Source organism: Varanus komodoensis, unplaced genomic scaffold, assembly GCF_004798865.1.
Source record: "Varanus komodoensis strain SLA01 unplaced genomic scaffold, ASM479886v1 scaffold55, whole genome shotgun sequence".
NCBI classification, from domain to species: Eukaryota; Metazoa; Chordata; class Lepidosauria; order Squamata; family Varanidae; genus Varanus; species Varanus komodoensis.
Genome location: NW_025336157.1, coordinates 3,235,561 through 3,248,371, shown reverse-complemented (window position 1 = coordinate 3,248,371; position 12,811 = coordinate 3,235,561). Strand labels below are relative to the sequence as shown.

The 12,811-nt window shown below is 50.1% G+C and overlaps 1 protein-coding gene across 5 annotated transcripts in view; it reads left to right on the top strand.

The window, feature by feature from the left end:
• GANAB (glucosidase II alpha subunit) overlaps positions 1–11,807 on the top strand; it is a 38,103-nt gene extending 26,296 nt beyond the window's left edge. For all 5 annotated transcript variants that reach the window (XM_044448628.1, XM_044448626.1, XM_044448625.1 and 2 more), the window contains 12 exons: positions 403–482; positions 576–719; positions 2,050–2,146; positions 2,705–2,806; positions 3,745–3,988; positions 4,320–4,384; positions 4,977–5,053; positions 6,619–6,693; positions 7,192–7,305; positions 7,789–7,901; positions 9,095–9,195; positions 10,277–11,807. In XM_044448628.1, coding sequence (XP_044304563.1) covers positions 403–482; positions 576–719; positions 2,050–2,146; positions 2,705–2,806; positions 3,745–3,988; positions 4,320–4,384; positions 4,977–5,053; positions 6,619–6,693; positions 7,192–7,305; positions 7,789–7,901; positions 9,095–9,195; positions 10,277–10,386 — 1,322 coding nt within the window. In that variant the 3' untranslated portion in view covers positions 10,387–11,807. The remainder of the gene's footprint in view (positions 1–402; positions 483–575; positions 720–2,049; positions 2,147–2,704; positions 2,807–3,744; positions 3,989–4,319; positions 4,385–4,976; positions 5,054–6,618; positions 6,694–7,191; positions 7,306–7,788; positions 7,902–9,094; positions 9,196–10,276) is intronic.
• The last annotated feature ends 1,004 nt before the right edge of the window (positions 11,808–12,811 follow it).

Below are 12,811 nucleotides of genomic sequence, written 5' to 3'. Positions count from 1 at the left end.
TCACCTGCTTTGGCCCATCAGCCTGTCTTCAGAGGACTGACTTGGCTGCAAGAGAACGGGGCCTTTTCAGAGGTGGCCCCTATGGAGTAAACTCCCCAGAGAGGTTCACTCAGCAGCACCAGCATTGCCATCTTTCCAAGCTCGGGCAGCGAGCTCTCTTCCTCCCAAGCGTTTTTAGAGCGCTCGCTGTAGCTTATCCTGGCTATTTTGTCCATTTCTGGGCTGCTGGTTGTTTTGCATTCAATCACAGTTCATCCTCTGAAACAGTGTTTTTTAAAAAAGGGTGGTTTTGAAAAAGGCTTGTCATCTGCCCAGAGAATGTTAGAAATTAGGATTAGAAATGCAGTCAAAGCAAAGAAGGGAAAGAAGCAAGCCCTTTTCCCCTCCTCTCCTCTCCTCCAGGCTCTGCAGGCTACCCCGACTTCACCAACCCCGAGATGCGGGCCTGGTGGTCCAACATGTTCAGCTATGACCGCTACGAGGTAGGGAGACGGCCGGTCGCCGCGGTCCTGGCTCGGGACGCAGGCCTCGGTCGCCCCTCCTGCTAACGCGCTTGCCTCCTCCCTTGGCGGCAGGGCTCGATGGAGAACCTGTACACCTGGAACGACATGAACGAACCCTCCGTCTTCAACGGGCCCGAGGTGACGATGCACAAGGACGCCGTGCACCAGGGCGGCTGGGAGCACCGGGACGTCCACAACCTCTACGCCTTCTACGTGGTGAGGGGGCCGCGGCTTCTCCGCACCAAGGAAAGCGGTCTTGGGGGGGCTGGCTGGGATCAGCGATGCCGAATAGCACTGCCACTGCATTATTATTCGTTATAATCGGGGCTTTTTTTGTCATAGAACGCACCGGAACGGCGTTCCGGCGCCTTTTTTCCCAATGGATTTTGAATCACCTGTTGGGTGTGGCAGATCGGCAGCAAACATCATTGACATGGTGCCTGCGGGGGGGCTGCTTGTGTGTCTGCTGTCTGATAGTGAGATAGTGCGGGCGCTGCTCAGCTTGGGATTGGTGTGTGTGTGGTTCCACGCTGAGCGGGGGGTTGGGGGCGGGGGCTTTTTTTTTTTTTTTTGGCAAAACAAGCACTGATTATAATTATATAATTGTATATATATATAATATATTTATTGTTATATATATTATATTTATTTTTGCATTTCATACATATACATATATTATATTAAATATAAAAATATAGCATATATTTATTATATATATATAATTTTATATATTTAATATATATATTATATTGCCACCACTTAATATATAATAAAATAAATATAATAAATATAATAAATATAATAATAATAATAATAAGGACGTCAGGACATCTCCAATTATATTGTTTTTATATTGTTATTATTTATTTATTGTTGTGAGCCGCCCCGAGGCTTTGGCGAATGGGGCGGCAGAGAAGCTTTCTAAATAAAATAAAATAAATAAAATAAAATTATTCTGCTATATTGCATTTCTGCACTGCCCATAGCCAAAGCTTTCTGGATGTTTCACAACATTTGTATTGTTTTTACGCAGCATATGTATTTGAGCATGACATAAGCTGCCCAGAGAGCCTATGGCTAGTGGGATGGCATAGAAATTGAATAAATAAAGCCACCCATCCAGATTAGGCAGGATCAGGCGCTTCAGACTATACTGAAGCTGCACAGGTGCCTTTCCTTCCAAAGCGTTTAGGTAGTGAGCACTCGCCAGGTGGGGCCGTAGGTTCCTTGTGGCTGGTGGATACTTCCTTCCAGCAGATCAGAAAATCTGCTTTCTTCTAAACTGACACCATAAAAAGGCCTTCGAGGCGGCTCGTTCGTCTTTTGGCGTCTTCTCTCTGTAGTTGTGCAAAAGCGCGCTTGCACTTTCACAAGCGGGAGTGGCACAGAAATTTAACCATGCAGAATGCTCCAGCTCAGGTTGTGGATTAGAGCGGGAGCGTGGCAGGTGGGAAGGTCTAACGCCCTCGTTCACGGAAGGATTTAATGCTGAGCACGATGTGAGCCATCCCTGTAACAGATGTTTGTTTCCTCCCCATTCTGGCAGCAAATGGCGACCGCGCTGGGGCAGATACAACGTTCAGGCGGTGTGGAGCGCCCGTTCGTGCTGACCAGGGGCTTCTTTGCTGGCTCGCAGCGTTATGGTCAGTGGAGGCGGCGTGTGGAAGGGGAAGTGTGAAAGGAAAGCAGCCCTTTGCCTGGTTCCAGGACATTTCCCAGAACAAAATAACGTATTGCAGACTGCCCTGGGAAAGGCAGCCACGAAATTGAGTAATTTATGGGGCAGAAGGCAATCTGTGACCCTGTGTTTTGTCCTACAACTCTCGGTGGCTTCAGCCGGCACAGCCAGTGGTGAGGGGCTGATGGGAGTTGCAGGCCCACAGTTCTGGAGAGCTGTGAACTGTCCATGCCTGGAATGAATGAAAGAATCCATCCATCCATCTATAATCAATCCCTGCCAAGAAAGATGAAGCAGGTTCACTGAAACCCCATTCGGTTAAAAGCTCGAAGAGATCCAGGGCCTGGCAGGGCCCAAGCAAGACTCTGGCGGCCCAGGGACCTTCCTCCAAGCTAGTCTTGATGCCATGGCGGGAGGATGGCCAGGAGTGAGCGAGGCGCAGCCCCGGGAAAGTAGCGGGCTAGGGCTGGCCTGGCCCAGTTTGCTCAGTGCTGCGTCTTGTCCTGCTCCTCCTCCTCTGCAGGGGCTGTGTGGACAGGGGACAACGCGGCGGAGTGGGACCATCTGAAGATCTCTATCCCCATGTGCCTGAGTCTGGGACTCGTGGGCTTCTCTTTCTGCGGAGGTAAGTAGCCTGGGGCTCCTGGGACGGAAGCTGGGCTGGGAATGACCGGCCGGCACCTGCAGTCCGGCCGGCAAGCAAGCTTCACGGCCGAGCGGAGAGTTGAACCAGCCCGCGGTCCATTCCAGGCTGTGGCTTTTGAGGGTGCAAGGCACCCCAGGGGTTGGAACTCAGGCAGGGTTGTCTGCATGTTGCTCCAACGGGAAGCGGGTCGGGGCTGGGCCTCAAGTCGGAGCTCGGCGCTCTCGAGACCAGTTAGCCCTGCCTCCGTACCAGCAGAGGCGTTCTCTCTGGATGATGCCTGGGCAGCTCTGGCAGCCCCGTGCTGCAGCAAGCCCTTGGCGGGCTGGCGGACAGCGCCCACTGTGTCAAGGGAAGGCCTTGCCACTGTCTCAGGATACGGGGCAGCCGCCCCCTGTGAAGGGTCCCGGCTAAGGGGCGGAGATACCTTGTGACACCTTTCCACGCCTGAGTCTTCTCCCAGCACCGTAGATTCTGGAGCTGCTGGAAAAATAAGGGGTCAGGGTCCCCCAGGAGTGAAGACTGCTCATCCACAGCAGTCGGACTCCTGAAGTCCTCCACCACACTGATTCTGGTTGGAAATGGAGAGCCGCGCTGCATCTGTTAATTGATTTAAAACATTTTTACCCCGTCCTATACGAAAAAACATCCCAGGATGGCTTATATTAATAATTATTGTTTTAATTATTGTAAGACAATAAATAGCAAAGCCATAAATTACATTCGTAACCCCAGCCAAACAAAATGTGGCTGTTGATATTAAAACCTCTTAAAATCCCTTCATACTTCAAATGATGGGTAAATAAGGTTTTTACTTGGCGCCGAAAGAATAAAGTTGGCGCCAGGCGATCTATCTGTGGTCGGATTCGAGGGGGCTGCTCTTCTGTTCTTAAAAGGACCTTCTGTCCCTCTCTCTGCAGCCGATGTGGGCGGCTTCTTTAAAAACCCAGAGGTGGAGCTCCTGGTGCGATGGTACCAAGTGGGGGCTTACCAGCCCTTCTTCCGGGCACACGCCCATGTGGATACCACCCGCCGGGAGCCCTGGCTTTTTGGCGACGAGAACAAGGCCCTGATCCGGGACGCCATCCGTGAGCGCTACGCCCTGCTGCCCTTTTGGTACACTCTCTTCTACCACAGCTACCGAACCGGCCAGCCGGTCATGAGGTGAGGCAAAGGGGGGAACGGAGAGAAGCTCCGCAGCGAAATATCAGAACGGGAAGGGCACGCAGTGAAACTGGCTGGCAGGAAGATGAGGTCTGGGAAAGAAGCAGTTCTTCACCCGGATAAGTGGAAAGCGCTTCCAGGCCCATCCAGGCAAAAAAACACACCCCGGAGAAAGCATGCAGGGTTTCTTGTGGTGGCGTGTGACCCCCACTCAAAAGATCTAGAGGGTGGCAGGCTGGAGAAGGCTGGTTTGGTGGGTCATTTGAATTCAGCAAGTGCTTTTTGCCCTGTACTCTCCCCATTTCTGTTCCTTTTTCTCCCCTCTCCTTAGACCTCTCTGGGTGGAATATCCCCAGGATGTTACAACTTACTCCATTGATGACCAGTATCTACTTGGTGAGTCTCAGGGCTGGAGCAGCTAAGACGTCTGTTATTTCACTTCTTATACTCTACAATGACTCTTTTGCGCTGCTAAGGGCCAATACTTATTTTCATGCCTGATCTTTTCACCCTTATTCCAGTAACACACCTCAAACAAAGTAGCTTCAGCACACTTCAACATGTTGAAGCTACTTTGTTTGTGGTGTGTTACCATAATAAGGGAATTAAATAGTGGCCATTTTTTCTGACCTCCACTGGGAACCTTGGTCGGTAGATACCCTTGCGACTGCTCTTCCAGGTTAGATCTGTGTTATTGCAGTTTTGCAGAGGAAATGGCTGGAGACTGGGGCTGACTTTGGGTAACTGGCTGTGTGGCCGAGATGCAAATCATAGTCTTTTTGATCCATAGCTTCCCTACTATAGTACAGCAGCTCAGTGATACATATCAACTCTGCAAACATTTCACAATAACTGTGAGAAATAACTTTTCCCCTTGAGGAAAATGCCTAGAGCCCCGGTGATCCTATTGGCATTCAGGAACATATTCTGAAATGAGTGGTCGCCATAAGTTTCTAGATCTCATGCTGCTATACGGTTTGCTTTGCAGGTGATGCACTCTTGGTCCATCCAGTCACAGCCCAGGGGGCTCGGGGTGTCCAGGTGTACCTGCCCGGCAAAGGAGAGGTGAGTGGGAGAAATGAGAAGTCGGGTGCGAGCGAAAGGGATCATTGCTTGACTGTTGACCCCATGTTTGAGTGCATTACTGGGATGGAGTTCTGGCATTCCCTTGGGGATGGGTAAGGACACAACCTCCCCACCTGACTGGGATTAGCCCAGGAGGAGCTGCGAGTTCAAATCCCCACAGCGATAGCTTGTAGGAAGGCCCAGCTCAGTCGGCCGTCCAGACCTGCTGAGCCGGCATCGCGAGAAACTGCTAATTTGGGACGGGCCGTTAGCTCAGAAGAAGAACGCGCGTGTAACATACACATCGTAGATTCAAGGTTTATTCCTGGTATCTTCAGTTAGTGGACTTTGACTGGGACTTTCGCAAGCTGCTGCTACTCTGGGCGGTGCCAGGGGAATCGGGCAGCACTGGACTAGAAAGCTGCTGTAAGCTCACTGACTGGTACGATCAGTTCGCGCAACAGCCTGCAGACCTCTCCTATTATACAGAGCTACTGCAACTTTGCCCTGCTGAAGAGTTCTGTGTAACTCCAAAAGCTTGCACAGTTCTGAGTTACACAGAGCTCTTCAGCAGGCCCGAAGCACTTCATCTGCAGAGGAGCAGGTCAGTCCCTAAATCCTTGCTTTCCTGAAGATTATTTTTCAGGGGCTCACACAGCAATTCCTGTCTAGGTCAGCTTCCCCCAAACAGATACCTTCCGGTTGTTTTGGATTTCAGCTCCCATCAGCAACAGCCACTGTGGCCAGAGGCTAGGAATGATCAGAATGTAGCTCAAGCCCTCTGGAGGGCACCAGGTTGGAGAAACCTGCCTCAGCCTATTTGTAGACTTGTTAAAATATTGGCAGGGTGGGTGGTGCAAGATGTGGGGGTTGCAGGGGAGAGAGAGTGTGGTAAAACTGAAAGTGGGTTGAGAACACAGAATCGTTGATGGAGATTAGAAGATGACAGACGGGTGGACAGACAGAATGGGGTGGTGCTTAGCGGTGGCCTGGGCGATCCTGGTTCTAGTCCCCACTCAGCCCTGAAGCTCATGGGCTGATGAGGCCAGTCAAGCTCTCTCTCGGCCTCCCCTACCTCACAGGGTTGTTGTGAGTGAGGCTCAGGCTCTCTTGGGTTCCTCACAAGAGGAAAAACGCGGGCTATAAATGCAAAGTGGAAATGATGGTGATGCAAGGTCCAAACGTACCCTCTCCTGAACGTTGGAGGCTTTAGTAGACCAGCACTGGCCTGTATTGGAGCATTTGTCCTGAGGCCTGGGTACTTGAGTCAGCCTTTTAAGGCAGGGATGAGAATCTTTTCTCCCCTGCTGAGGGCCCCCTCTTTTTCTGCCTTCCTGGCAGGAATGCCAAATTCCTGCCTTATTTGAAATCCGCTCTTCTACAGGACTTCCAAGATTGATCGATCGATTTGATGAAACGCTTTTTGAACCTACCCACTACAAATTTCTCAGGGTGGCTTACAAAGAATGAGAGATGGCTTACAAAAGATGCTGTGCCCAGGCCCCGATGGCAGCCCCTTCCTCTCCCTGGAAACTCGGCTTATCTTCCTTTTTTCTTCCGTGTAGATTTGGTACGACGTCCACACCCACCAGAAGCTTCACGCGCCCCAAACCCTCTATTTGGCTGTCACCATGAGCAGCGTAAGTCAAAGAGGGCCTGGGCGGAGGGAGGTTCCCCTTTGGCAGGAATCCTACTTTATATGGGGCGAGGCTTTTCCTTGGCGTTCTGCCACCCCAGTGGCACAATGGGAGGCCACCGAGGAAAAGGGCCTTTCCTGCCATGGCCCTGCTCACGTGGGCCTGCCATCCGCACTGCCTGCATTTGGATACTGGGTGAAAGATTCTCTTTCCCTTTCCTCTGTGGCTTTATTAACTTTAGCACTGGCTGCTAAACATTTTAAATCTTTATCGCCAGTTTCACTGCTGTGTTTTTGGCTCCATTTGTTATTTCATTGTTCTTGGGTCGGTACGATTGCGAGCCAAAGCGATACATTACAGCAGACATAATAATGAAAAGGGGGCATCGGAAGCCTGTGCCAGTCTGCTTTAGGTGCCCCAGAGCTCTCGGGGAAGATCCTGCACATACTTTCTGGCTGGCAGCCCCTCTTGAGCCTGCTCCTGTGATGCGCTTCTCTGCAGATTCCCGTGTACCAGCGGGGCGGCAGCATCGTGGCCCGGAAGGAGCGAGTGAGGCGTTCCTCAGACTGCATGCACAAAGACCCTTACACCCTCTTCGTGGCCCTGGGCCCCCAGGTGAGCGGCAAGTGCCTGAGCAGGGGCGCTCGGGAACCTGCTCTGTATGGCTCGATCGGGGCCGGTGTGGGGGTTGGCAGCGGAGCCAGCCTTCGTGGCCCGAAGCAGGGTCCAGCCTGCGGAAGCCAGCCGCTGTTTCTGGGCCCCCTGTCTTAATGGGTGGCGAGCAAGTCCGCTGGGGGTGCAGCCCCAGGCAGGGCTGTCTGACGGCTGCCAGAATGATAGCACAAACCGGCACGAACACACAATTACACAGAAGCAGAGGTACTTAGGTCGCAATCCTTGGCGTGCTGAGGCAGAAGGACGTCCGAGAGCTTCCGGCATGACCCAGATACTTGGGAAAATAGACCTTCCAGCCCAGCAGTGATGTCCTTCGTGGGAGGGAGGGCAGGCAAGGGGTGAGAGGGGGTGCCCTGCTAGCCATGTTTGCCCAGAGGTTCCCCTTCCCTCCTCACTGTTGTTCTGTGCCTTCCTCACACCCAGGGCACAGCGCAGGGTGACCTCTTCCTTGATGACGGACACACATTCAGCTTCGAAACGAAGAAACAGTACCTGCATCGCCACTTCAACTTCTCCGGCAACGTACTGATAGCCAGGTACCCGCCCCCCTCCTCTCTTCCCTCCCCCCCTCCTTCCTTTCTTGTAGCACCCCACGCCTGGGCCTGCCTGGGGTTTGGTACCCCCCCCCCCCCGTGGGAGCAAACGTGTGCCAGAGCTGCCCTGCCTTGCAGATGGAGCAGTTGTAGGATGGAATGTCCCTCTTTATGTATCCCCGCACACAGAAAGCTACACTGCCAGGGAGAGAAGTTCTCGCCTAGTCCTGACATGCTAGGTTTCTATGTGCGGGGAAGGGTTTTGCCCTGGTGAGCATTCAACCCTGTGAAGCAGCACAGTTTGAACACAGACTCAGCCACTGCATTGAAAACATTTGATCACGCAATAGTGCTTTGCTGCACCCACAGCTTAAAACACAGAGCTTACGGCTGCCCTATTACCGCCCTGTCGGTCCCGGTCTTTTCCTAGCAAGGCCTTGAGACTTGGAAGAAAGCTTTTGTTCCTCACTCCTGGCACCCACATGCTCAGCTAGACATTTAAACTAGAAGAGGAACTTGCAGGTGTCTAGCTGAACTTCTGAATTAGTTGCGTATAAAATTAATTTGCATCCCTACCATGTTGAAAGGAAGTAGAGGGCGCAGCAGGAGAGATTACCCTGCGATCGTTTGGTTAACTAAAACGGTGCTTCTACTTCTTTGACCAGATGGTTTAAAATTTCACTTCTTTCTCAGATAGGTACAGGGGTGGAGAGAGCATGAAGGAGCGAACTTCTGCATGTTTGGACAGAAGAAAGGCTTACAGCTCCCAGCTGTGCTGGCAGGGGCATCCTGGGAATTGTAGGAATTCTTTTCTTCCTACAAATAGGCTTGCTTTCCTCTGGAATACAGGAAGGAAGGTGGCTAAAAGATGTGGCATTCCAGAAGTTTGTGATGTCCTTGAGACTTAGCCAATTAAACCCATAAGATTAACCCACTAAAATTTCTTTTCATCAAATGGCAGCCCAGTGAAAGCTTTAATATCCTTTGCCCCCCGCCATAAGTTTCGTGAGGCATCTGTGGCCCGAATCCACCCGTCTTTGTTTGTAAAACTTTCTGAACCTGGTCCTCCGAACAGAGAGTCCTTCTTGTGGCTGTTCCCATTTGGTAGCCTAGCCCTGCATCTGGCAGCCACGACTGCGGGATCACTTCCCTGTTCTCTGAAGCCGCACTGTTTCCTCCCCACCCCAATCTTGCAGCTCCGCAGACCCGAAGGGCACCTTTGAGACAGAAGCCTGGATTGAACGGGTGGTGATCCTGGGAGCTGGCAAGCCAGCGGCGGTGTTCCTTCAACAAGAGGGTGAGCGACTGGGGTCGGTGGGTTGCACTGACCCTGCTGTTTTGGAGAGGGGGAAAAATCAAGAAAGTATCGTACAGCCGGTGGACAGGGGGTGGCGACAGAGCGAGGAAGTGTGGCTAAATGGGGACACAGTAGGGTCAGATTAAGACCCCAGTGTGATTTGATTAGGACCCTTTGGTTTACATGCAGGACGTCCCAGATTCGACCACTAGTGAGTCAAGTAAACAAGTATAGCTGGTGATGAGGAAAACCAGCCATCTGACATGATGCAAACCAGCTCCCTAACCTCCTAGTGAAATCAGCCCTTTATTCAGAACCATGAGGACTGGAAACTTCTGTTGTTTTTAAGGGAACGGTTATAAATCAGTTGGTAGAGCATCTCCAGGTCAGGCTGAAGCCCCAGAGATCCACTGCTGCTCAGCATAGATGAAGCAAAAGTCACTGACATTTGAAACAGAATTCAGCTTTTGATGTGCCCTATTTTGCTGCCTGGAACTCTCTCCGTGGAGAATTTTTTGCACGAGGGTTGTACAGTCATGTGTAATGTGAAATATCAGCATTTTCCTCCTAGGGTGGGAGGGGACGTGGCAATTTCCACATTCACACATGCCAGAAACAAGGCTACAAACTCTGTGGCGGCCTTGGCCCTCATTTTTTCCTTGCCTGCCGAAGCTCCCATCACAACTATTTTTAAGAAGGTGGCCTTCCCGCATTTTCTTCCTCTACCCATGCAAAAATGTTGCCCACCACCTGCCGCCTCCTGTCCATCTGCGGCCACAAAAATTCAGCTCTAAAATACCAGAGGGGCTGAACTGTCTCGGGGTTCTTTTTCTGTAGCACCTTTCTCCAAGCTGGTGCCTCCACATATGTTAAAGTACAACTCTCAGTATCCCAAGCCATGATGGTTTGGAAAAAAAAATATATTCACCTCTTAAGTTTTAAAGAAGGTTCCACTCAGCTTTTCTTGGGTCATTTTCTAGGACTTCTGGGGAAATCAAAATCCTTTCAGATGTGCCCATTCATTCTCTCTCTCTCTCTCTCTCTTTCTCTCTCTCTCTTCCCTGGATCCTTCCCTTCGCAGGTGCTGCTGAGACTCGCCTGGATTTTACCCACGAGGCCGAAACGTCTGTCTTAACCATCCGCAAACCCGCCGTCAACATCGGGGCAGACTGGAGCATCTCCTTGCGATAATGCCACGAGGCGGGGGTGGGGGGATGGGGTCAGGGGGTGAAGGACAGGGAGATGCAGTGCTGGGGAGCTCCAGGCCAGCCCCCTTTCCCTGGCGCATGGGTCGGGAAGGCTCGGTAGCCCTCAGCCCATAGTGTCTCAGGTCCAAGTGCCCACAGACATGTCCAGGGGGCGGGTGGCCATGCCCCCCTTCCCCTGCAGCCCTGTCTTGGACTCTGATCTTTTCAGGTGGCTCCATAGATTAACTTTAAGCAATATTTGCTGTAGAATGAAGAATCTCCAGGTTGGAGTTGGCTGTGACTCGGTTCCTTCTAATTCTGTGGCAGGCTGGCTAGGAAGAGTGCCTCCCCCTCGCTTCCTTTCCCCTCTCCTTCCTGGAGATGCGACATTGGGGCCAACCTTTTGAGGGGGCTGGGCCTTTCCAGAATAGGCAGGGGTATCTAATCCACCCTTCTCCCCCTCCATCCTCCTCTTCATCTCTGGCTCGAGTTCCAAGCCACCATCTGGACCAATTAAAACAACAACAATGCTGGCAAGACCGCCTTTGAACCTCCTTTGCTTGCCAACAGGTGAATGTATAGAGCATTTCTCTTCCATTGTTCCCTCCACCCACTATAAGGACCCTCGCCCTAAGCAAGAGACAAAGGGTCTGGCTAGATAAGGCCCCCCCCCCGCCCTTTTATCATGTGCCTTGCACATCCTAAAAGGGTCTTGTTTCTTTAATCACCTCTACTCCAATTCTTAGCACTGCAGATGATGAGGAATATTTTCCAGGGGGGAGTCCAGGTGTCAGTGAATCACTGTCACTTCTATTTATGGGGTTTTTTGTTTTTTTTGGGGTGGGGAGAGTTGGGGAGAATTGGCAAGACAGATCATGTGAAGAGGGACAAGCAGAGCAATCTGGCTTGGGAACAAGTAAAAACTTAACGTTTTTTGTCCTGCACTGGGACCTAAAAAGAGAAGATGTAGGCATGGGGGTGGGTGGGGGTACAAGCTGCTAAGGAAAAGTCTTCCCCCTGCTGGAAGAAGAAAAAGGGGGTATCTTCCTATAGGGGGAACTGGCTGGAATTTTGTACTCCTTGCTCCTGTGTACTCCTTGCTCCTCCTTGCTCCATTTCCTGATCCCTGTTTCTGGCTATCTTCGCTCCTCTTGCCCTCCGACTAGGCTGTGTGGCTTTCTTTGGCCGTCTTTTGTGTGTATGTGGATTAACATTCCTGGTTCTGGCTGGTTCTCCCTTGTGTGTTTGCAGGCAAAAGACCAAGAGCAAGGCTTTTAACTAAACAACAACAAAAGTCAAATTTCCTTCTTAACACACACACTTTTCTACCCCTTCCTGATTTGTGGTTTCATCTGCAGGTAAAGCTTTCACTGACCTGAGTGTTTTGATAAAAGATGGACAATAAAAACCAAACAAAAAGTCAAATTAAATTGAAAGTCTTTTGTTTGGCCTTTTCCTGTGACCAGTCATATGTCAAAGCTTGCCATGCAAGAAGCATAGATTTGTGGTGTCTGTGTGCATCATATGTTTGGGCCACATAATGATGAGAACAAAAATTGTAGCAAACCTCAAAAAATACAGAACTACCCCCACACATGTGGATGCAACTTTAATAAAACAGTCATTTATTTATTTAACTTAGATTCCACTCTCTAGAGGACTACAGGAAAACAAGTAAGACAACAGTAAGAGCAAAATTGAAACATCAAATAGCGACAATAAAACTAACCATGCATAGCAATATGCAATAATAAAACACAATAAACATACAAACATATACATAACAATATACAGTAAAACAATATCAGCTGAGAGATTAGATGTGAAAAGGTTAAAATAGTATGCTAAAACTATGGAACGAGGTAAAACTTTATAATTTAAGCAGTATAAAATCAGTTATTAAATGTCTGGAGATGTAAGTAAGCTGTTTCTTATATGGGGTGTTGACTTTACAACGAGAGGAGACGTATTTAGAGAAGACTTTAAATGTATTGCTAAAAAATTTACACTCTTTTCCCCCCTCTGACAAAAGGAGTTGCTCAAAATGTCTAAACAAAGTTTTTTTTTTTTGAACTGCCCATAATAAAAGCTTGAGGCTTGCTTTTTAATGAAAACCTGAGGTCCACCAACTGGAGGCAGGGGCAAAACAGGTTAGACATTTGCTCAGAGTGAAGGAATGGTGCTCAGCTCATGAATTTGTAATCAGCATCACAACCAAGTTCAAGAGCTTCCTCCGAATCTACTCATGCTTTCTCCCGGGGCATTCTTTTCTCGGCAACCTAATTTGAGATGAGATGCTTTCTAACTGTTGCTTTTGGTAGACAACTAGAAGTAAAAACATCCCACCTGATCAATTGTGATTCTACCGAGACCTTCTGCCTTCTTTTCAGCCCATGCTTTAGACCCTGTGGGATTAACCTGCAGACTTG